General features: G+C 31.8%; 1 protein-coding gene across 1 annotated transcript in view; it reads left to right on the top strand.

The window, feature by feature from the left end:
- Nucleotides 1-24,546, top strand: part of LOC114336804 (centromere protein F-like) — a 49,178-nt gene extending 24,632 nt beyond the window's left edge. Inside the window, exons 5-8 of the mRNA XM_050652161.1 lie at nucleotides 6,179-10,198; nucleotides 17,979-18,096; nucleotides 21,805-22,057; nucleotides 23,487-24,546. Coding sequence (XP_050508118.1) covers nucleotides 6,179-10,198; nucleotides 17,979-18,096; nucleotides 21,805-22,057; nucleotides 23,487-23,941 — 4,846 coding nt within the window. The 3' untranslated portion in view covers nucleotides 23,942-24,546. The remainder of the gene's footprint in view (nucleotides 1-6,178; nucleotides 10,199-17,978; nucleotides 18,097-21,804; nucleotides 22,058-23,486) is intronic.
- The last annotated feature ends 901 nt before the right edge of the window (nucleotides 24,547-25,447 follow it).

Below are 25,447 nucleotides of genomic sequence, written 5' to 3'. Positions count from 1 at the left end.
CTAATTTCCCGCTGATGTAGAGTCCATGTTTCACTTTCATATGTAACAATTATGCGAAAAATTGGCTGCACAGTCTTAATTTATATCGTCTTTTTATCAGATTAGATCTTAATAACGATGCTAGGGAGTATAATGCTTTATACCACGCAGCCATCCTTGCTGAGACATCTTTTTATATGTGGCTGTCATATGTGATTACCGCCCCAACTAGTTAAACTTTTTTACTACTTCGAAGTTGTGGTCATTAATAGTTATATTCTGCCTAACTCTTGGTCTTGGATTTTTGGTTACTAGCATGTATTTCGTCTTCCCTTCATTTATTCGAAGGCCTACGTACCTACGTCTCTTGTAGAATGAGGGACTGCACCTATTGGGACCGTGCAAGTTCGGCAAAGCGACCTCTATTTCTACGCTCTGTACTTTTATTCGCACTTTTAATTATATTGGCCAATTATATTAGTCCTGGTTGCTGGATAATTGTCAAGGCCATAGTCCAAAAAAATAATAAGAAGAAAAAATAAGATGCAGGTTATGATATGCAAACGTAAACAATTGTATGTAGTAAATAAAGTTAGTTATTAAAATGCAGTACTGCAAGCAAAATACAATTAATTAAATTTGCCTTTATATAATAATTGCAAATCATATCAATATTGTGGAGCAATATAAAAATTTTTTGCTTCAATGACAGAAGATATGAAATATACGTCAATTTGACAATTTCAATTGACAATATGAATTATTTAAGATAGTTGCAATATTTCTCCGCGACTCGCGCACTGTCGTTTCTCGTTTCCCTTCCAAGTACTTGCACACCGCGAATATAATCAGCAAAGGCCAACAATAGTTTTGATCCTCGATTCGCAAATCCTCCTGTCGGTTGAGATATTTTACTTATTACTTATTCTAAGGCCAAATTGAATAGCAACAGTGATAAGGGGTCTCCTTGTCGAAGTCCTGATGTTACACGTAGTCTTTTATATTTGCTGTTAGTAATTTAAGACATTTTGAAACACAAAAATTAAAAGTAATTCAGGTACATTTCTTGAGAGCCACAAATAATCCTTCAAAGAGCCGCATGTGGCTCGCGAGCCACAGTTTGGCCACCCCTTATTATTATATTATGTGTTAATAGTACCTAAGTCAATAAATAGCCAACTACTCGGAGACACACGAAAATATTGGTGAGTTTATGTGACTCGTTGCACTTTATTATACTCTGTTACCAGTCTCATTTGTGGATACAATGGTTATATCCTCGCTGTCGCTGGGGACCGGCTAGTGTCTGACAATTTTGAAGGAGCGACGGCGATAAGCGCGCTGTGTATATCAGTAGCCCTGTTACCAAATTTAAATTTGGTTACAGTACCTATAAAAAGTGTTGTACCGACTCTCAATTGAGAACAAACTGCTGATTTATAAAACAGTCATCAAACCTATTGGGACCGTGCAAGTTCGGCAAAGCGACCCCTATTTCTACGCTCTATACTAAAATTCGCACTTTTAATTATATTGGCCAATTATATTAGTCCAGGTTACTGGATAATTGTCAAGGCCATAGTCCAAAAAAATAATAAGAAGAAAAAATAAGATTCAGGTTATGTTATGAAAACGTCAACAATTGTATGTAGTAAATAAAATTAGTTATTAAAATGCAGTACTGCAAGCAAAATAAAATTAATTAAATTTACCTTTATATAATAATTGCATATCATATCAATATTGTGGAGAAATATATAATTTTTCTGCTTCATTGACAGAAGGTATGAAATATACGTCAATTTGACAATTTCAATTGACAATATGAATTATTTAAGATAGTTGCAATATTTCTCCGCGACTCGCGCATGGTCGTTTCTCGGTTCCCCTTCCAAGTACTTGCACACCGCGAATATGGACGTACGGTATAGAACTATGGAGTTGTGCCAGCAAATCAAACACAAAAATTATCCAAAGAACTCAATCAAAAGTTCTACGCACCATCGCAAATGCCCCGTGGTACATTTCCAACCAAACCCTTCATACAGACCTAAACATCCCGTTAGTCAGCACAGTAATTCAAGAAAGAGCCAACAGACATCACGAGAAATTGGAAGACCACCCCAACCAATTAATATTACCATTACTGCAGCCACTAAACAACAGAAGATTGCGAAGAGTATGGCCCATAGATCTTCGCTGAAACTGAGGTGAAACCGCTGGGTGATGTACCTTATAACGCCATTTTAGTGTACAATAATACATTGATATATGTTATTGTACTTGTTATCAAATTAGCTTATAGAATATGTAATTCTGATTGCTAATAAATGCTTACAAAAAAAAAATAAAATAAAAAGTGTGCGTGCAGTTAACCATGGATGAGTGTCGCTGCGTAATCGATCAACTACTTAAAAAGTAATTCTGATTGAAGAAAAAAACTGAGATTATTGAAAATGAAAGACCTATTTTAAACAATTTAAAAAAGGAATCAAAAAAAGTAGTTCGATATTTTAAATTTATTTGGTACAGTGAAAATCCTTGGTTATGTGGTTGCAAGAAAAATAGACTGTATTGTTGGAAGGTATCTTCTAGTTTCTACAGAAAAATGGGTGGACCAGGTTCTCCGTTACCTACATGTAAGATGTATACCCAATTTGATTCAGTTTGGCAAAACAAGAATCGAAAGTTCTCTTAACCAAGCTTTTAAAGCAAATATTGCTAAACATAATGAGTTTGTTAAAAAAAATAGATAGGTATATCCTTAGCACACATATAATAGATACCGTATGTTTTTTGGCTAAACAAGAATTAGCGTTTCGTGGTCATTTTGAGGGTGACGACTCTGACAATCGAGGTAATTACAGGGAATTGTTAACATTAATTGCAAAAAAGATCAAAAATGTTTGCGAGTTTCAAGTGATATTATTGAATTAAAATGTTATTATTGAAGCTATATTTTATATATTTAGCCATGTCTTCATTTTTTAAAATAAGATTTTTTGCATCTGGCTTTGGTAACACTTTAGAAAAAGTCACCTGTGATTGGATCCCCGGTCTACCTGCGTGGAAGTCAGACATCCTACCGTCGGAGCTACTCCGGCCCGTTTAAAAGATGTGCAATAGGTCATGCATAAATAATTACTAATAAATTGAATAACAATTATTATGTTACTATATAAGAATAAGTCACTTTGCGAAGGTTTATTAATGAGTTACCTATCCTCTTTCTTTCCTTGTCTAAGCACTTCTTCGGTTCGTTTTGTTGCGTGCGCTATGGTACCAAATCACAGCATAAAATCTAATATTATATTTACTATGCTGTGACCAAATTGAAGAATAAGGAGAAATAAAAAATTTCGTTTTTAATAATTTTGCGTAGATAATTGAATGGTGGGCTGCAACAATGTCGTAAGCGACAGAATTGAGATTATGCAGGAGATAATAAAAACATATTGACAAGCTATTTATGAACATACGGATACCAACATTGCGATACGGAAAACTCAGAGAAGGCAACATGTTTTTAGCCAGATTGAAAGATGCTTGCTTTGGATATACATTATTGCATTATAGTGCGGCCGATATGTGAAACAATTGCACATTTAATGATACAAGCATATAATTTGCACCACATATACTACACATATAAAGGTTCAAATTTAGATATGAGGCCATCTCAGATTTTGTCTTTTACAAAAATGGCGGGCGTTCAAAATGGCGGCTATACTTATGTGTTTAATAGTACCATAACTTTTGAACGAAAAGTCCGATTTCAACCAAATTTGGTATATAGGTTTTCTTTTTGATTTACAAGAGGGATATGGTGAACCGGAAGAATCGGTTTACCAGAAGTTGTGTTTTTACTGGTTGTTTATGTAAAAATATGTTTTTTTTTTTCAATTTTTTCCCTCTGTATATATTAATTTTTCAAAAAGGTAATACCGCAACTGAAAAGAGCGTAAAAATATTTTGTAGAAAATATTTTGAACTTTTTAGTTATGTTAATTATCATTTAATAAATGCATAACGTATCATCACAAGTACCTATGTGTGGCAAATTCGTGCAAACATTATAAGAATTATTGTGCATTTAATGGTAGAAGCATATAATTTGGACCACATATACTACACACATCAAGGTTCAAATTTAGATATAAGGCCATCTCAGATTTTACCTTTTACAAAAATGGCGGGCATGCAAAATGGCGACTATACATATGTGACTTATAGCACGATAACTTTTGAACGAAAAGTCCGATTTCAACCAAATTTGTTATATAGATTCTTATTTTGATGTGTTAGACCAAGGTCTTGAACCGGAAGAATCGATTTACCAGAAGTTGTGTTTTTCCTGATTTTTATGTAAAAACATGTTGTTTTTTTACCAATTCTTTCACCCTGTATATATTAATTTTTCAAAAAGTTAATACAGACGTTGAAAAGAGCGTAAAAATATTTTCTAGGAAATATTTTGAACTCTTTAGTTGTGTTAATTACCAATTAATAAATGCATAACGTATCTTAACATGTACCTATGAACCTATGTGCGGCGCATTCGTGCAAATAATATAAGAATTATTGTAAATTTAATGGTAAAAGCATATAATTTGGACCACACACACTACACATACAAAGATTCAAATTTAGATATGAGGCCATCTCAGATTTCGTCTTTTACAAAAATAACAGGCATTCAAAATGAATCTACCGCACATAGGTACATGTGAAGATACGTTATGCATTTATTAAATGGTAATTAACATAACTAAAAAGTTCAAAATCTTTCCTAAAAAATATTTTTACACTATTTTCAATGGCGGTATTACCTTTTTGAAAAATTAATATATACAGGGTGAAAGAATTGAAACAAACAACAACATATTTTTACATAAAAAACAATAAAAACACTACTTCTGGTAAACCGATTCTTCCGGTTCAAGACCTCGATCTTATTCATCAAAAAAATAAACTTGATACCAAATTTGGCTAAAATCGGACTTTTCGTTCAAAAGTTATCGTGCTATTAGTCACATATGTATAGCCGCCATTTTGAATGCTCGCCATTTTTGTAAAAGGCAAAATCTGAGATGGCCTCATATCTAAATTTGAACTTTTGTATGTGTAGTATATGTTGTCCAAATTATATGACTCTACCATTAAATGTACAATAATTCTTATAATATTTGCACGAATCTGCCACATATAGGTACATGTGAAGATACGTTATGCATTTATTAAATGGTAATTATAATTAACATAACTACAAAGTTCAAAATATTTCCTAAAACATATTCTTACGCTCTTTTCAATAGTGGTATTACCATTTTGAAAAATTAATATATACAAGGTGAAAAAATTGAAAATAAATTATTTACATAATATAAAATAGTTTTACATAAAAAACCAGGAAAAACAAAACTTCTGGTAAAACGATTCTTCCAGTTTATGGCATCGATCTTGTAAATCACAAAACGAACTTACGTACCAAATTTGGTTGAAATCGGACTTTTCATTCAAAAGATATCGTGCTATTAGTCATATATGTATAGTCGCCCATTTTGAATGACCGCCATTTTTGTAAAAGGCAAAATCTGAGATGGCCTCATATCTAAATTTGAACCTTTATTTGTGCAGTATATGTGGACCAAATTATACGCTTGTATCATTAAATGTGCAATTCTTATAATATATTGCACGAATCTGCCGCACTATTAAAACCTCACTTTGGCCCAACATGTCGCTTACAACATTGTTGCAGCCCACCATTCAATTATTTTGTCGGATATTTACTTTTTTAATCAATATATTTTATTTAAAAGTTAAAAAAAGTAAATTTACAACATATTTACGTTGTCGGACTAAAGAAACGAGGCTGTAAATGTGTCGGACAAGAGATCGACAATCTTTTGTAATTAATTAAAGTATCGGATTAAGTAAAGTGTCGGACTCAACGATCGGTCCCTCTTTTTTTGCCCGACAAAATTAATTTATTTTATTTTAACGTAAAATGTTTTGATTAAAATTAAAAATCATAGTTTTGCTATAACAAAACATAACCGCGCTAGAGCTACAAATTTAAGTGTTGTTCAGAAAGTGGTAGACTCGCTTAAACGAAGCAATTAAAACCATTTTGTAATCTTTTCAAAAATGAACGGTTTACTAGGGACTAGTATTTTAACCGTCATTATTGTTTTAGGTCTTTAGAAGAAAGAACAAACGAAACTGAGAATTCAATAACGCCACAACGAGATGTAGAAATTATGGGCGAGTCTGAAGGAATTCAATCTGATTCCAATTATTTTTCACCGTCTTCAAGCCTTATTTTACCAAAAAAAGTACCAAGTGCTCTACAAGAAATAGATAAAATGAAAAAAATAAAGAAAACACAGCGTTTCCTAAATACTGATATTCTAGGCAAAGAAAACGAGTTCAACAACGAAAAATACACGCAACATGCATCTAAACTGTTTAGAAAAGTGTCGTCTGCTATTTCAAGAAAAATAACTGCAAGTGATATAGAAATAGACTACGGAAAAGAGTTGGATAAAGAAAAAGAAAAACAGAAGTCTAGAGCTAGAGCACATAAGGCAGAAATTACTAAAAAAGTGTCTGCTGCTATTTCGACAAAAATTAAATTAAGTGATATAAGAGAAGAAATAATAGAAATTGACGATGATCTACAACCCGAGCAAAAGTTAGGTAATGAAAAAGAAATACGAAAACACTTTGGATATATAAAAGAAATGGGACCAAAAGTATCTACTGTTAGAAAAATAAGAACATGTCGTATAGAGAGAGAAGCAATAATATCAATTCAAGATGATTTAAAAGACGGTAAGGAAAAAGAAGAACCAAAAGACGACTCAGTAAATGCTGTTGAATTGCTCCAGGACACTGCTTGTTCAAGACAAATAAAACTAAGTCATACAATACAGAGAGCAATAATATCAAATCATCAAGATGATTTAGACTGCGGAAAAGATTTGGATAAAGAAAACGAAGAACAGGAATCTACTGCACATAAGGCTGAAATTACTAACAACGCGTCTGTTGCTATTTCGAGAAAAATGAAATTAAGTGAGATAAGAGAAGAAATAATAGAAATTGAAGATGATCTACAGCACGAACAAAGGTTAGGCAATGAAAAAGAAATACGAAAACAAGCTGATTATATAAAGAAAATGGTACAAAAAGTATCTACTGATAGAAAAATAACAAGTGGTATAGAAGAGGAAGCAATTCAAGATTATTTAGAAGACGGTAAGGAAGAAGAACAAGCAGACTCAGTAAATGCTGTTGAAATGCTCCAGGACACTGCTGTTTTAAGACAAATAAAACCGAGTCATACAAGACAGAGAGCAAACATATCAAGCCATCAAGATTATTTAGACCTCGGAAAAGATTTGGATATAGAAAAAGTACAGAAGTCTAGTGCTCATAAGGCTGAAATGACTAAAAAAGTGTCTGCTGCTATTTCGAGAAATTTGAAATTAAGAGAAGAAATAATAGAAATTAAAGATGATTTACAACACGAACAAAATTTAAATAATGAAAAAGAAATGCGTAAACAAATTGAACATATAAAGGAAGTGGTTCAAAAAGTATCTACTGATAGAAAAATAAGTTGTATAGAAGAGGAAGCAATAACGTCAATTCAAAATGATTTAGAAGAAAAGCAAGAAATTGGTAATAAAAAAGAAGAACAAAAAGACTCAGTAAATGCTGTTGAATTGTTCCAGAACACTGCTTTTTCAGGACAAATAAAACATACAAGACAGAGAGCAATCATGTCAAGTCATCAAGATGATTTAGAATACGAAACAGATTTGGGTAAAGAAAAAGAAGAACAGAAGTCTAGTTTACATCAGGCTGAAATGATTAAAAAAGTATCTGCTAATACTTTGAGGAAAATGAAATTAAGTGATACAAGAGACGAAATAATAGAAATTGAAGATGATGTAAGTAATTCAAGAGAAGAAATAATAGAAATCGAAGATGATCTACAGCACGAACAAAAGTTAGTTAATGAAAAAGAAATGCGTAAACACATTGAACATATAAAGGAAGTGGTTCAAAAAGTATCTACTGATAGAAAAATAAGTGGTATAGAAGAGGAAGCGATAATGTCAATTCAAAATGATTTAGAAGAAAAGCAAGAAATTGGTAAGGAAAAAGAAGAACAAAAAGACTCAGTAAATGCTGTTGAATTGTTCCAGAACACTGCTTTTTCAGGACAAATAAAACATACAAGACAGAGAGCAATCATGTCAAGTCATCAAGATGATTTAGAATACGAAACAGATTTGGATAAAGAAAAAGAAGAACAGAAGTCTAGTTTACATAAGGCTGAAATGATTAAAAAAGTATCTGCTAATACTTTGAGAAAAATGAAATTAAGTGATACAAGAGACGAAATAATAGAAATTGAAGATGATGTAAGTAATTCAAGAGAAGAAATAATAGAAATCGAAGATGATCTACAGCACGAACAAAAGTTAGTTAATGAAAAAGAAATACCAAAACTCACTGAACATATAAGAAAACTGTTTCAAAAAGTATGTACTAATAGAAAAATAAGTGGTATAAAAGAGGAAGCAATAATGTCAATTCAAGATGTAGAACACGAGCAAGAAATTGCTAAAGAAAAAGAAGTACAAAAAAACTCAGTAAATGCTGTTGAATTGCTCCAGGAGACTGATTTTTCAGGACGAGAAAAGTTGAGTCATACAAGACAAACACCAATCATGTCAAGTCATCAAGATGATTTAGACTTCGGAAAAGATTTGGATAAAGAAAAAGAAGAACAGAAGTCTAGTTTACATAAGGCTGAAATGATTAAAAAAGTGTCTGCTGCTACTTTGAGAAAAATGAAATTAAGTGATACAAGAGACGAAATAATAGAAATCGAAGATGATCTACAGCACGAACAAAAGTTAGTTAATGAAAAAGAAATACCAAAACTCACTGAAGATATAAGAAAACGGTTTCAAAAAGTATGTACTAATAGAAAAATAAGTGATATAGAAGAGGAAGCAATAATGTCAATTCAAGATGTAGAACACGAGCAAGAAATTGCTAAAGAAAAAGAAGTACAAAGAGACTCAGTAAATGCTGTTGAATTGCTCCAGGAGACTGATTTTTCAGGACAAGAAAAATTGAGTCATATAAGACAAACACCAATCATGTCAAGTCATCAAGATGATTTAGACTTCGGAAAAGATTTAGATAAAGAAAAAGAACAACAGGAGTTTAGTGCACCTAAAAAGGTGTCTTCTGCTATTTTAAGAAAACTAAAACCCATTAATACAAGACAAGAAGCGATAATAGAAATTGAAGATGACCTACGGTACAAACAAAAGTTAGATGACGAAAAAGAAATGCAAAGACACACTGTACATACCGTTGAAATGGTTCAAAACGTATGTACTAATATTTCAAGAAAAACAAGAACAAGTGATACAGAACAGAAATCAAAAAGGTCAATTATATATGATTTGTTGTCCGAAAGAATTTCTCAGTGTCTCAGAAGAGAGAAACAGAAATATAATTATAATTCGCCTCCTAAAATGTTTCAAAATATATCTACTATTTCAAGACAAATAAAATCAAGTAAGGGAATACAAAAATTATTATCTGTTCAAGAGCAAGAGCATGAAAAGGCGGAAGAAAGATCTACTGAAAATTATTTTCAAGGGTATAGCCAACAAAAAATACAGAAATGTATTGCAAATGGTTCTAAAATGGTTCAAAAATTGTCTACTGCTCTTTCAGAATTGAAACTAACGAACACAGAAGAGGAACCAATAATGTCCATCCAAAGTGATGTACACCCAGAGATACAGTTGGATAACGACATGGAAATAGAGAAAATTACTGAAAACTCCTCTGAAATGGTTCAGAAACTGTCAACTGCCATTTCAGGAAAAGCTAAACTGAATAATAGAAGGCATGGCACAAAAATGTCAATCCAATGTGATTTAGAGTACGAACAAAAATTGAAGAACGGAAACGAAGAAAGAGATCAATCCAAACAAATCGAAATACTATGTGATGATGAAGTCGCACAGACACGCTCAGAGATTTCTGCTTGCACTGATGTTTATTCAAAAAATACCGAACAACCAGGAGTTCGTCAGCTGGTTGTGATCTTGAAAAGATTTGATGCAAATATATATCAGAAAAAATCAACTAAAGAGTTGTGTTCTGAACATGTAAGGTAAACATATTTATTCAGATTTGGGTGATGTATTATGTACACTTCTCGAAGAAATTAACGCACCATCTTAAAAAGGGTCATTTTTGATGTCTCGAAATTCCTAAACTTGTCCGATTTAAGTAATTTTTGAAGTTATTCTTCTTTTGGCGCGATTGAGAGTAAAATTTCATAAATCTGCGCGTATGCGCACACAGACAGTATGACGTTTAGTTGCTAATCTTTCAAGATAGGTATGTATGTATATTATGTATCAGCGCAAATAAGTCATTAAAAGAATATATTAGTGTTTTTAATAAATGTATTATTTATTATAATTTTTGGATTTGTCTTTCTCTGTAGTAAGATAATAAAATATTATGTAGGTATAACATTTTTATATGTCTATTTGTCACCGTGTTGTTAATTATATCCGAAACTTATGTGTCACTTAAAAGAAGCTCCGTGATGTAGTTGGTAGAGCGGTGGGTTAGAGAACGGAAGGTCGCGGGTTCCAATCCTGGACGATTCATATTTTTTTTTTAATTTTTAGTTCTTTTAATATTTTTTTTTGAAAGTGGTAGATAAGAAAGTTAGTTTAATATTTAAATGAAGTACAAATAACCTGTTAAGTATATTTACTTCGTTGAAATTATATAATAGAAGAATAACTTCTTACGTGCGTACAAAGTACACACACATTCTTTTTTTTTTTTTTTTTTCAATATGTTATAGTCTTATTTTTTAAGAATATCGCTACAATAATATTGATGCTAGAGAGGTAAATTGTCATTGTGTACCGGGCATACACATCAAACTGTGTTTTTTTTTCTCACAGTTCGCAACACTTTGTGGAATATTCGAGTATTTATAAAATATTGAAATGAAAACCCAAATATAGCCTCAGGTTTTATTAACATTTTATTTTTTGATTCATTCGCTTATATGTTGGATAATAAAAAAATCAGGTATTACTTTAAGGGGATAGGTACATATTTTCGGCTGCAATGCTATTCAAATAGGGATTCATTTTTTTCGAATCCTCAGAAAATTAATAAGTATTTTTGAAAAATTTAAACGCAGAATGAAATATTACGTTCTTACCGAGGGCCGAAAGTCCCTGAAAACTTCTATAATGTTTATATTAATAAATTACAGGGGTGAAAAACTAAGAGAAAATGTAGTGTGATTTTTAATTTCAAACATCTCATTCAAAAGAAACTTTTTATTTATTCTAAGGGACTTTCGGCGCTCGATAATAATTTAGTCTTTCATTCTGCGTTTAAATTTTTTAAAAATATTTATTAGTTTTTTCAGGATTCGAAAAAAATGGACACCATATCCGTGGTGACCCAAGTAGCAATTTTTCGACACATTGGTTGTCAGTACAAACAAATGCACTGTATATAACGTTGCCTTAGAGCATTTTCAGTTGTTTCGGCCAACGTCCCCTATCCCGACTGACATTACGATGTTACAACTTTAAGTAATACCTTTAGTTATACGGGCAACTAATTTATTACCATTGTGACAACTACATATCACAGTTCAGTTTTTTCAACAATCGCAACGACTTAAAAACGTTATAATGCTAAACTAATTTACGCCCTGGCCGATTTGGGTTTTTTGGCCGACTCTGAAGTTGTCTGTCACGACCCTAGGTGTTGTTCTAGGTGTGTGACACCTTTGCGGCAACTTCAGAAGGAGAAAAAGAATTTACTTTATAACCTTATTTTTTTCTTATTATTATATGTTTTATTTTGCTGGAAATTTTCGATTTATTTAACAACCTGTTTGTTTGTTTTTTTAATAGCTGGTTTCCATTCCATTGTCCACTGTTTTATCAGTATATTTGATAACCTTAATCTTTCAATCTTTGTATCAGCTTTGCTAGACGGGGTTGCCAGGTCAGTTTTTACTCTTTCAGTAGTTTTGCTTTCACAAAATCAGTAGATTCTTTTTAGGCCATGTAAATACAGTATACTTATACAGTAATCTGCATATCCGTCTTAACTGTCCCAAGAGGAATTCCAAAAAATTGGAAACCTAATTATTCCAAAACAACAACTGGTATATTACAATTTTTTAGCTAAAATATACTAAATCAAAAACTAAAATATACTTAAGGATTTTTGGGATATATTTGGGATTTTTGATAATTAAAACAACAGCTAACTTAAGGGGATAGGCGCAAAATGTCGCCCGTTAAAATGTTCAATGTATTTTAAATGTTTTCATTTTTTGCGAATCCTGAGAAAACTAATAAGTATTTTGAAAAATTTAAACGCAGAAAGAAAGATTAAGTTATTCCGAGGACCGAAAGTCCCTGAAAACTTCTATAATGTTTATTTTAATAAGTTACAGGGGTGAAAAAAAGACAAAATGTAAAAAAAGACAAAATGTAGTGTCATTTTAATTCCAAATATCTCATTCAAGAGAAACGTTTTGGTTTTTCTAAATAATGCAGTCTTTCATTCTGCGTTTAAATTTTTCAAAAATACTTATTATAGTTTCCTCATGATTCGAAAAAAATGAATAGGCACATTTAACAACTAGAATATTTTCTAATCCACTAATTTTAACAGCTGCATGTCTGGATCAAATTCTTCAAACAATTGTTTCACATTTAACATTAGAAACACGTGAACACAATATTCTGTGTTTTGCAAAGTTACATATGTTTAGATATTTTAGTTTTCCATCGTTAGCTTCTAATAGGCTCACCGAATGCCAGAACTCTTCAATAACACCTGAAATACTGCTTGCACTGTTACTTGAAATCTGCAAGTTTGTTACACAAGAATCCAGTTTCATTTCTCTGTAATATTCATCATCTACGTCCTGAATCTTATTTTCGGTCTTATTTTCGGATTGGGAAATTGTAACCAAATGTGTGAAAATTAATTTAGAAATGGGGTAAATACTATTAAAAAGCAAATTTTATTTTAGTCATAACAAAATGTTGAAAAATACCAAAAATCTACTAAAAAATATTACCTACTAGAATATTTTAAAAAATATCAAAAATCTACCAAAAAAGTAGAAATTTCCTAAATGTGGCAACGCTGTTAAGGAGAATGCTACACTTTTGACACTGGTCACATGACCTCTCTGTCACCCAATAAGAGGGTGCGTTCTAAAATGGTTGGGATAGTCAGCGCGGCCGGGTTTGGTTGGCGATTGGACTTCTAAGTTGTCTTATCGGTCTAGGGTTGGTAATAAGGTATTTTTTTAGTAATATTGGTAATATTGTTTAATGCACCATTTTGGTTTTACTTGAGATTTTTGGGATGTAAAGAAAATGAATACACAGAATATAAAAAATGCAGGCATTTTCTGATACCTTTAAAAGCACCATCAATACATTAAGTTTATACAGAACATCTTTAACATAAATTTTGACTTTTATATTAAAATTTGATTTTTTTAAATTTGCATATTTTTTGTCAAAAATGTCGTAAAAAAGTAGCGCGTGTGTTTTTTAAAGGTGAAATATCCATATTTGACGGTAATCTGAGATGCGTTTATAAATTTCAGATCAGGTAATTTTGTTATGTCATTTATGTATTTATATAAATTTAAATACCTAATACGATGTCAAAATAGTTACCTTTTTGGTTTTCGCATTCACCATACAGGTGTTAAAAATATAGGTAAAAAAACATAACTAGTCTGAATCCTTGAGCAACCATTGCACGCGCAGGTTCTTTTTATAGTCGCTTCAGTTGTCTTATGCAACGCTTACGAAACGATGTTGCTTCATAGGAGGTTGCCTAGGCAACGTCAAGACAACTCAAAAATCGTCCACCAAATTAGTGCAGAATAGGGTCGTCTTCTAGGCAATAACAACGTTGTAACAAAACGTTGCCACGCGGTAGACAACGTTGTCGCGTCGACAAATTGCTACTTGGGGATATTTTCCAAATCGAACATTCGCTATGCTTCTTTTCATGAGCATTTTTCAGTGCGTCACAAATGATAGGAAAAAAGGTAAGTCCGTGATAATATACATTTTAGTGACATGACATTTTAGTTAAATCTGACAGTTGTCAAATTTTATTTGCAATTTGGCATAAGATCAAATCAATTGTGTTTATTGCATTTATAAAATGGTATTTTCTTTGATTTGTATAGTCTTTTAAATTGTTCAGATTATATTCGTAGATATATTATATAATTCACGAATTATTTATTTTCGATTATAGCGCCATCTATTGACAACTAGAATAAATGTTATAAATGTCACCGACGAAATGTAATCACCGACGTGCGTTTTTTTCTGTCACATACAATTTAATGCGTTAGATAGAAATCGAAAAACTGTGACGCACTGAAAGATCCTCATGAGAAAAAGCATAATCTTTGTCATAGAACGCACTGAGTCAAATAAAATATAATGATAAGACAGTGACAGTTTTAAATATTTGACATGGCATCGGGAATATTTTGAGTTGTTGATTAAATAATATTGATAGTGTATTTGATAAATAATTAATTTAAGACGTGAACTTAATAAAAAGTTATTTATTGTTTATTATTTATGGAAGATCCAAGAAGAGAATACATCAGGATATACTCTGTGATCCAAGTATTTTTTTGTTAGAGATGTTCAAAATTGTAATAAGAGTTCCATAGTATCAATATACTATTAAAAAATCACTTTAACTATTTTCCTCTTTTCTCGATTGAGTATTAGTTTTTGTTGGACATATAAATTATTATAATCACTGAATACATAGTTAGTGAAAAAATTATCACATTAATTTATTAACTGAATTAATAATTTGCAATTATACAAATAACAGTTATCCAAGAACATTCAAAAGCCATATCTTTAAAGTTAATGATGACATTGTCAAGTAGAATGGCATTCTAGTAATGTTTACATATCCCCATACCAGTGTAAATTTTGCTACACGTAATTTGCTGTGTAAAGACAGAAAAAGTAGAGATAGCCGTAAAATATTTGCGAATTATGTACCGATGGCCTTAACAACCAAGCATGTGTTTTATCAATATATCCTCATTTGCTACTTAGTTTAATAAACAAGCTTAAAGTAGGCTATGAGAAGTTAACAATTTGATAAATGTAAAGACTGAAAAAGTTTTGTACACACTTATGACAACAGGTGAACAGGGAAAGTGTACTTTTGAAGTGTGTAAAACAAATAAATCCTAGCTGAGCGCTTTCGGCTTATAAAGCCATCTTCGGAGCTATGGTTAAAAGGTTCAAAATACCACTATGAAGAGAGATGTATCCCATGTACGATATACAAAAAATACTTCTATTACTTGTGCAGTTTTTAATGATGGAAAAAAATATAAAAAAAAAACCTTGTCTGTTGAAAAAAGGTGGTCAATTCTTGCTGTTCGTCGAAAAAGTTGAAAAAACATATATATTACAAGCACAAAGGACTTTAACGAAAAACTACATTACATATAACAAAAATTTGATCATGGTAAGGTCGAGGGACCTTACCATCTGATGTGTGCTGTGTCAGTATGAAGAAATCATAATTTCTTCATACTGACACAGCACACATTAGATGGTAAGGTCTCTAGACCTTACCATGATCAAATTTTTATTATATGTAATGTAGTTTTTCGTGAAAGGCCTTTGGGCTTGTAATATATATGTTTTTTCAACTTTTCCGACGAACAGCAAGAATTGACCACCCTTTTTCAACAGACAGACAAGGTTTTTTTCTAAATTTTTTTCCATCATTAAAAACTGCACAAGTAATAAATTTTTTTGTATATCGTACATGGGATCCATCTCTCTTCATAGTGGTATTTTGAACCTTTTGACCATAGCTCCGAATATGGCTTTATAAGCCGAGAGCGCTCAGCTAGGATTTATTTGTTTTACACACTTCAAAAGTACACTTTCCCTGTTCACAAGTCAGTATTTTTTTTTTGTGGAAATGGAACGCGCTACAAGGAATTTTAACCGCGATTCAGTAACCTTACATAGCGAAGTACTTAGCTACCATGCTGTCGGCTCCTTATATTGGTAACAATTTTTTGCTAATGCACGACAGTGCAAGACGTCATGTTGCACGAACTGTAACCGAATATTTACAACAGATAAATCTTCGGACTTTCCATTGGCCACCATATAGTAAAGATCTTAACCCGATCGAAAATTTGTGGGACATAATTGGCAGAAGACTACGACAGCGTTTGCCACCTCCTATTAGTCTAGCTAGAACTTTACAAGAGGTAGAAACAGTAGCTCACGATATTTGGAATGATATTGATCAAGACAAAATTGTAGTATAAAAATACATATCTCTTTTATTATCGAACATAAGCGAATGAATCAAAAAACAAAATGTTAAGAAAGCCTAAGAAGACTACAATTGAGTTTTAATTTCAAAATTTTATAAATGCTAGAATATTCTACAGGGTGTTCCTAACTTTGAAAAAAAAACAGTGTTTGTTACACCCGGTATACAATGAGCAAGTTTAGGAAATTCGAGAGATTCGTTAATTCCTTGCAGAAGTGTAGTTACAAAGAAATCGAACTAATAGAAGTACTTGCCAAATTTTTTGAAGCCTTTACCGCCATTTGCATTGAGGATAAGAAAGTGAATTGTGTATATTACAACATGCTGTTTATGTATCATTAATATTATTATTCGAGTTATTGGTTCATTTAACAATTTTGTATCGTATAAATTTCACCATTTTTAAAGGGCTGAACATTGTGGTGAAAAAACAATTGATTTGCCAAAATATGGTTAATTTCTGCAGTGCTTATAGTTGTTCTAACTAGTTAAAAAAGTGCTTGTGTTTCTTGTCACAGGTAATAAACATTTTATATTTACCGCGTTATTTTAAATTAATAGCTTTTGTCCTGCTGTAGTTTCCCGTTGAAGGATGTACGTAGAACTTTTAAAGGCTTGGGTTATTGCAACCAAAAGAAAACAATTATTTCCTCAATGCAAACGGCAGACCTGGCTTCACTCAATCTGTACTTTTTAAATAGGAGATATTTATCTATTGGTTTAATATATCTGTGTAGTTATATTAGTTTTATTCTTTTCTTCTTCTTTTTATTGCTTTCCCTAGACTGAATCTTTGCCAGTTTTTTTTTTATTTTAGAATGGCTTTGGCTTAGCCAATTAGCCAGACTATTTGTTTTTTTTTTGTATGGTATTACAATAATAATTTTTAATTTAATATCTAAGCCTACTTATAATCTAAATTTACAGGGTGTTATAATATATTAATGAATACATTTTTCAATTTTGTGTGATATGTTTACAATTTTTAATTTTATTATCTAAGCCTATTTAAAATTTAAATTTACAGGACGTTACATATTCGTAAAGCTATTTTATTTTAACGTCTGCTTATTTTTTGGAAGAATAATTTCGTTTAAATTGACAGGTAAAGGACAATTTAGATCAATTAATTTTTCATACATTACTTTAATATTTTGTCTGTACTGTCCACACACCAATATGGGGTGCTGTAGGGTGGTCACTGATACCTATGCTGTGTTTGTTTGCGAGTTCTTTTCTATATTGAGTATCTTTAACCTAGTACGGTATGACAACTGGTTATACTGGTTTTAGTAATGTTGAATGTTTAACACATGAATTGTGTTCCCTTCTATGTGCCTACTGACTTGTATTTTATCTTTTTTTGTCATATCTTCTGTTTTTCCTGAGCTCTTAAAGTTTCTGGCTTTAACGGAACTTCCTTCATATGTAACCTTAGGTAAAGTGTTTCATGTGTTAACTGAAATGTTTTTCGAATTGTTCAAGCGTCATTCATATTAATTTTTATTTTTTAGAAACATAAATTTAAAAGATGCAGAGAGAGAAACTAACACGATCGACAATGTTGAAAAATCTTTGGAAAAAATGTTCCAATCCCTGGATTCAGGAAATAGTACAACAGTCCAAGAAAAGGTATCTCAAAATGTATAATAACAGTTTATTTCTTTTTCACATTACAGCTATTTGTCATCAGCAAGAAATGCTATTAGTTTCCAGTTCTAAGTCGTGTATGTTTCTTTAGTGTGTATTTTTATGCCTTGCACCGTTGTTGGTTTTTCAATATATCGGTTTTGTTATATACAGGGTGGGGCATTAGTGTGACAAAGTCCAATTACTCGTTTGTCGTAAGAGATACGAAAAAAAATTATTTAGGTAAAAGTTGGGGCACACATAGTATCATATTTTCAAATATACAGGGGCGTCCGTATTGACAGGGTGACACAAACTTATGTTTTTTTAAATGGAACACCCTGTATATTTTTACATTTTTGGATTCTCCCGATGTTTCCTTTTTTAAAATATATGGTTTTTAGTAATATTATACGAGGTAGTTTAAAAGTTAATTAAGTTTTTTTGTTAATTTCGTAGCAAAATCTACACCCTGTAGAATTGTAGTGATTTGACATCAAATTTTCTATTTACATTCAAACGATTTTTAGTATAGTCTACTACTGTTAATCATTAATAGTATAGCGAAATGTTTAATTTTAGTATACAGGGTGGGTCGAAAATCGGAATGAGTATTTTCTGAGTTTTCTTAAATGAGACACCCTGTATTTTAGTATTGTAATAAAATTATATTTTATGGTACTTTTTTATTTCTTAAGCATTTCCTATACCTAATTGCTTTAATTTGTAAGTTATTCGTCATTCTTTAAGCAAACATTAATTGCAACAAAAATTACGTAAAATGTCATTAGGTAGCGGTGAAAATATCCAATCAAAAGTAATTTTTCGAAAAAAAATACATAATAATGTAGCCTGATCCTTAATTTATTAATATTGGATGAGATATCTAAATACATTCGTAGTTAAGGTTGTTGGTGCTTAAAATATGAATCAAGCATACAAAATTCTGCCTAGTTGGCTATGACACAAAATTTGCTTAAACATTTGACATTATGCTATTTATATAGTTCCAGTTGATTTGATACCATTACTAATATTAATTTTTCTAATGAAGAACGGATTAAAATGGCTTTGTGCTAGGAGAGTATAACAAAAATGAGCTACTTGCAATAAAAATTTATCATCAGCAATTCCCTGATAGACGACAACCAAAAAGAGAAACTTTTGAAAGTATACTAAAACGGTTTCAACAGACTAGATACTTAGATTGTAAGAACGATTGTGCTAATATGCATATCCTCAGTGACACTAAGGATTACATTTAATTGCTGTTTTCTTCACTTACAATAGTTTTTATTCGAGCAGATTTATCATAATCTAAGTGATCAGTCCGTTGAAACCGTTCTAGTATATTTGTAAACGTTTCTCTTCTTAGTTGTCGTCTATCAGGGAATTTCTGATGAAAAATTCTTATTGCTAGTAGCACATTTTTGTTATATTCCACTAGCACCAAAATCTTATTAATCAGTTTCTCATAAGAAAAATACATATTAGTAATGGTAACAAAGCAACTGGATCTATAAAAATAGTATAATGTCAAATTTTTAAGGAAATTTAGTGTCATAGCCGACTAGGTAGAATATTGTATGTTTTTATTAATATTTTGCGCACCAACAACCCTAATTACGAATTTATTTGGATATTTCATCCAATAGTACTAAATTAAGGATCAGACTAGATTATGATGTATTTTCTTTTCTAAAAATTATTTTTGATTAAATATTTTCACAGCCACCTAATAAAATTTCACGTAATTTTTCTTACAATTAATGTTTGGCTTAAATAATCACGAATAACTTACAAATTAAAGCACTTAGGTATAGGGAATGCTTAAGAAATAAAAAAGTACCATAAAATATCATTTCATTACAATACTTAAATACAGGGTGTTCCATTTAAGAAAACTCAGAAAATACTCATTCCGAGTTTCGACCCACCCTGTATACTAAAATTAAACATTTCGCTATACTGTTAATTTTTAACAATAGTAGACTATATTAAAAATCGTTTGAACATAAAATAACAATTTGATGTCAAATCACTAAAATTCTACAGGGTGTAGATTTTGCTAAGAAATTAACAAAAAAACGTAATTAACTTTTAAATTACCTCGTATATTACAAAACCATATATTTTAAGAAAGGAAACATCGAGGAAAATCCAAAAATGTTAAAATATACAGGGTGTTCCATTAAAAAAACAAGTTTGTGTCACCGTGTCAATACGGACGACTCTGTATATTTAAAAATATTTTTAAATTATGGTACTATGTGTGCCCCAACTTTTACCTAAATAATTTCGTATCTCTTACGACAAATGAGTAATTGGACTTTGTCACACTAATGCCCCACCCTGTAGATAAATTTTTATATTAAACAGACATTCTGACTTCAATCCGTCAAACTATTGCATTTCAATCTTTATGGCATCAATAATTGACGTTGCCCTATTTAAAAAATATTCCTATATTTTTAAGTATAAATACATGAAGTGAAATATCGATTGGCCTTCAAGTTCGAGGAATGTCAATTATACCTAAAAATACTTGGTTCTTCAGTTCAACGGGATTTTTCGTAATTTAATTTAGTGTGTAGTATTGTGCAATCTAATTTAGTTTTGTATAGACAAGAGTACCACTCACAACATCGGAATAAATCGATTTTTAAATACAGCACCTAGAGATTTGCAACTTTTTGCATTATGTTCAGGATGATGTCGGGAAAAAACTCTCCAATAGAAAAATGGGTGGAAATGCATAACTGCATTTTAAAGTGCATAAAATACATTCAAAAGTGCATAAACATGTCAAAATAAGTATATTACTGGCCGCATTTTGTTACTCACCGGTTTTTGGGGTCACTAAACACGAATACGCCATCAGAAACGATCCCCCAGACCACCTGGTTTCTGGTTTTCTGAAAGAATGTACCTTCGCGCCGTTACCGCATACGTATGATGTCAAAATATTGATTTTAGCAAATGAAAATTATGACATAATTATCTCCATTTTTTTTTATGTACAAGTATGTCGTAAAGTTATTAATAAACGAGATAATTAAATAATTGTTTCCCCTCCCCTTCTACAATTTACCCCTTAACTCGAAAAATATTGTCCGCAATAAAATAAATTGTAGGAAATGGCATTTGCAACAATTTCAGTTCTTACCATTTTTGTCAAGTTGAAATTGGTGGAGATATTGAGGAGAAACCGCCATCTTGGTTTTCCTTTAAATTCAAGATGGCGGTTAACGCAACGACAGAATTCAGTCGCTATTTTAAATTTACACCACTATTGACCTCCTCTAATATTAAGAGTAATAAAATTTCGGGCAGTTCGCCATGCAAGGTTAGGCCTTTTTGTCGTCTAACCCGACTGGACTATAGATTGAAACGAGATCGTGGCTGTCATGTCTTAATTAGCCCCGATCGATGTGCAGTCATATCAAAATTATTCTCGATGCTAGGAATAGCTTAAATTAATTTATTAAACCTCGTTTAATGTTTATATATCGACAAATGTCTCCAGTACAGACTGCACTTAGTGTCGCATTAGGCTTTATAAGATGAGATGTTTAATTTACAGAAGTTTTCTCTATTCATTTTAAGATATATTGCCAGAAAAGTTTCTGATCGCCAACGAGTGTAATCTCCAAAAGAAAGATTTTCGCGATCAATTTTTCTTCATAAATTTATATTTGATTTAATTTGTAGAAAACCAGTCATAACAAAATATCGTTAAGGAGAAAACGAAAAAGTAAAGAAAGCGGCCCGTCTTCCGCAACGCACCAAGATTCCATACTTGAAATGAGTCATATTACGGACACAAGCAATGCTGCTATAATATATAAACGAAGAAGAACGCTATGTAATCCCAATGATATTACTATGCTCCCCGACCAAGACGACGAGGTTGAGAGGTACAGAAGACGGCTTTCTAAGGAATATCCTCTTCAAGAGGAACTAGGTAAGAGTTTATTATTACGTAATTGATTCTTTAGGTTATTGTTTTTGTTAGGGATATAAACTCTGCTACAAATATAATGGTATATCATTTAATAATTGTATTTCCAAACCAGTTCCCAGAAACGACCCCTACTTGAATTGGAAATACGTTTAAGATAAGCCCAGAAATGGAACAATTGACTAAATCTAAGCATTTTTTATTCTATTCACTAAGCCGATATTTTTCTAATTATTTGTGAGTGAAAAAATTTATTTTTCAACAGAAAAAAAAACACTTTTTCCAACGATTTTTCGCAAACAACTCAAAAAAAAAGAATGTGTATGTATTTTGAAAAAATGTCAACTTGTTGCCGCAATCTACTAGATGACTATATATCGGCTCTATATTGAATATTGCATTAACGTGATTTTATTGTACCTTTACCTGATTAATTTCCACGCTGTCGTGTAATTTTCCGAAGTAATTTCTAAAGCTCGTATAACTTGGGCCGCACCGCCTTGCAATGAGCTTCGTAAATAATGAAAGCGTTTAATATCATCTAAATACTTATTCATGTTAACCAAAGATTCAAAAAGATCTTCGAAATCTAACCAAGTATTATAATTACCATCAAATTTTGGTTACTTGATTGGTTTAAGTTCAATGCAGTGACCGGCATATGAATTTTTAGAGCGCTCACTAGCTTTATTGCCCTCATTATATGAATTGTCGCTGATGATTTTCCGCGCAATCGCTACTAAAGAATATTTATTATAAAATTCTTTCCGCTCAAGAATTTCCGCACTTAATTGATCTGTTTGGATTGAAGCTTCGATCTGACCCTGAATTTCATAAAATGCACGTAAATTCACGATATTATTCAGCATTTTGATTGCCTGCAAAACTTCTGATTCTGAAACGCTGTCCCCAATTTTTATTTTGTCAGGTAATGGAGAAATGAAACACGTATTGGCGCCCTCTGTGTAATACATCATTTTTGTTAAGGAAGTTAGGTTTTTCGTCCCCAAAACCCACACTTACCAAATTTCATGTTGTTATCCCATGCCTGTCAGGAAATATTCAAAAATAAATAAAATAAAAGTTTAACTTTGATACCCTGTATTTCGGATATTATCAACTTTCGTGCTAAGGTACGTTAGCTTAAATCGACCTATTTTAACCTCAGAAATCTAAGGTTAGGGTATAGCCCATTCGTTACCGAATACTCTGTATAGTTAAATTTTTTATCCAAAACTATTTGTCGTACTTCATTCAGCGCCCATTGATTTATTGCACATTGTGCACATTACTTATTACTATGTAAAGTCAGTATGTAAAGTTTTGTCTTTACAAAACTCACTTATTATTAGTTGTTAATTTAGGTAATAGTTAGTCACTTCACTCATTTGTGCATTTTGTGTGACCTTTTTAAATTGGTAATATTTTTTAGATTTACGTAGATCGAATATAATACATTCAACCCCAGAGAAGACCAAAGAACTATCCCAATCCAAGCGCCCTGTCGAAGATAGTATTAATTTGGATGAAATCAATATTCAGAAATGCATAGAACATACTCCAGCAAATCCTATCAGAAAAGACAGTGATTCATCAAATTCCCTTACTAAAAAACATGCTAAAGAGCATCATCTGCTGAGGTCGTCTAGAAAGGAAAAGACCAAAAAGAGAATTAATTTCCAAGACCTTCCACTGTTTGGCGCAGATGCAATTAATCTACACAAAACAAAAAAGATGACACAAAAAAGAAGACATGAAGGATTTGCTAAGGTAAACAAAGATGACAGAAGTATGTTAAATAAATCGTTTCACGAGATTTTTGGTTGGTCAGATGATGGCGAAACTTTCTTGAAGGAAGTTCTTTCTAAATCGTGTGGTAAGCATTAATCAGATTGTTCCTAAACACTCTTCACGATATTTCGATGATTTCGAGAGTTTTGATATTTCGATGAAACACTTTCAGACGACAGCCACACTCGTAATATAAAGTTATTTTGTATTATACAGGGTATTAGAAGTTCTTAAATGATTGTGAAAATTTATAAAAATTATTGATTTTGCTAATACTCTTCAATTCAATACTTCTTCTTCTTAAAATTCCCTCTCCTACCGGAGGTTGGATATCATAATGGCTATGGTCACTTTGTTGGCTGCTGCTCTGAACAGTTGTAAAGCCATTCTCCAAGGTTCCTCAGCCAGGAGATGCGTCTTCTTCCTATGCTTCTTCTTCCTTGGAGCCTTCCTTGCATAATAATTCTCAGCAACTCATATTTTTCTCCTCTGGTAATGTGACCCAAATATTCCAGTTTTCTAGTTTTTATACTCTTCATAATTTTTAACTCCTTATTTAAACGTCGTAGCACTTTAACATTGGTAATCCTTTGAACCCACTGAATTTTCATTATTCTTCTGTAACACCACATTTCGAACGCTTCTATTCTTCTTATGTGTTGTCTCTTCAATGTCCAAGCTTCCATTCCGTATAGCAATACAGAAAATTGGTAGCATCTTAGAGCCCCCAATCTGAGAGGCAACTGAAGGTCTTTGTTGGTAAACAGTGTCTTCATTTTTATAAATGCTTGCCTTGCAGTTTCAATTCGGACTTTAATTTGTTTGCTTTGGTCATTTTTGTCATCAATCCAGGTTCCCAGATATTTGTATGTCTTTACTTTTTCTTTTTGGGTTGGCTCTATCATTAACCTTTCATTTCCATGTTCTGTTTTTGAGACAATCATAAATTTAGTTTTTTTCTTATTTATTTTTAGTCCGTATCGAATGCAATAATCGTTAACTCTATTTAGCAATTCTTGTAGCAATTCCAGGGTGTCTGCCATTATAACGGTGTCATCAGCGAATCTTAAGTTATTTACTATTCTTCCGTTTATAGAGATTCCATCACTTAGCTCCGCTATCGCTTCCTGAAATATGGCTTCACTGTACAGGTTAAACAGTAGCGGCGACAGAACACAACCCTGTCTTACTCCTCTCTTTATATCAATATTCTCGGATTCTTGTTCATCTATCTTTATATTGGCCTTTTGATTCCAATACAGATTGATGATAATTCGTAAATCTCGTCTGTCTATCTCTCTGTTTTTCAATAATTCTATTAGTTTTTCATGTCGGACCCTGTCGAACGCTTTTTCGAAGTCGATGAAACAGGAATAAATATCCAGGTTCATATCTAAGCATCTTTGAGAGAGGACATTAAACGCAAACAATGCCTCTCTTGTTCCAAGTCCTTTGCGGAACCCAAATTGGGTATCATCCATATCATATTCTAGCTTTCTGTATAATCTTCCATGAATCACCTTTAGAAATATTTTGTCCAATCCAATACAGAGTAAGTCAAAACACAAATTTATTAGTTGCTCAGTATTTTTAAATACATCC

This window comes from Diabrotica virgifera, chromosome 5 (assembly GCF_917563875.1).
Source record: "Diabrotica virgifera virgifera chromosome 5, PGI_DIABVI_V3a".
Classification (NCBI taxonomy): Eukaryota; Metazoa; Arthropoda; class Insecta; order Coleoptera; family Chrysomelidae; genus Diabrotica; species Diabrotica virgifera.
Note: the sequence above shows the minus strand (reverse complement) of the source record. Positions and strands in the feature narration are given on the sequence as shown.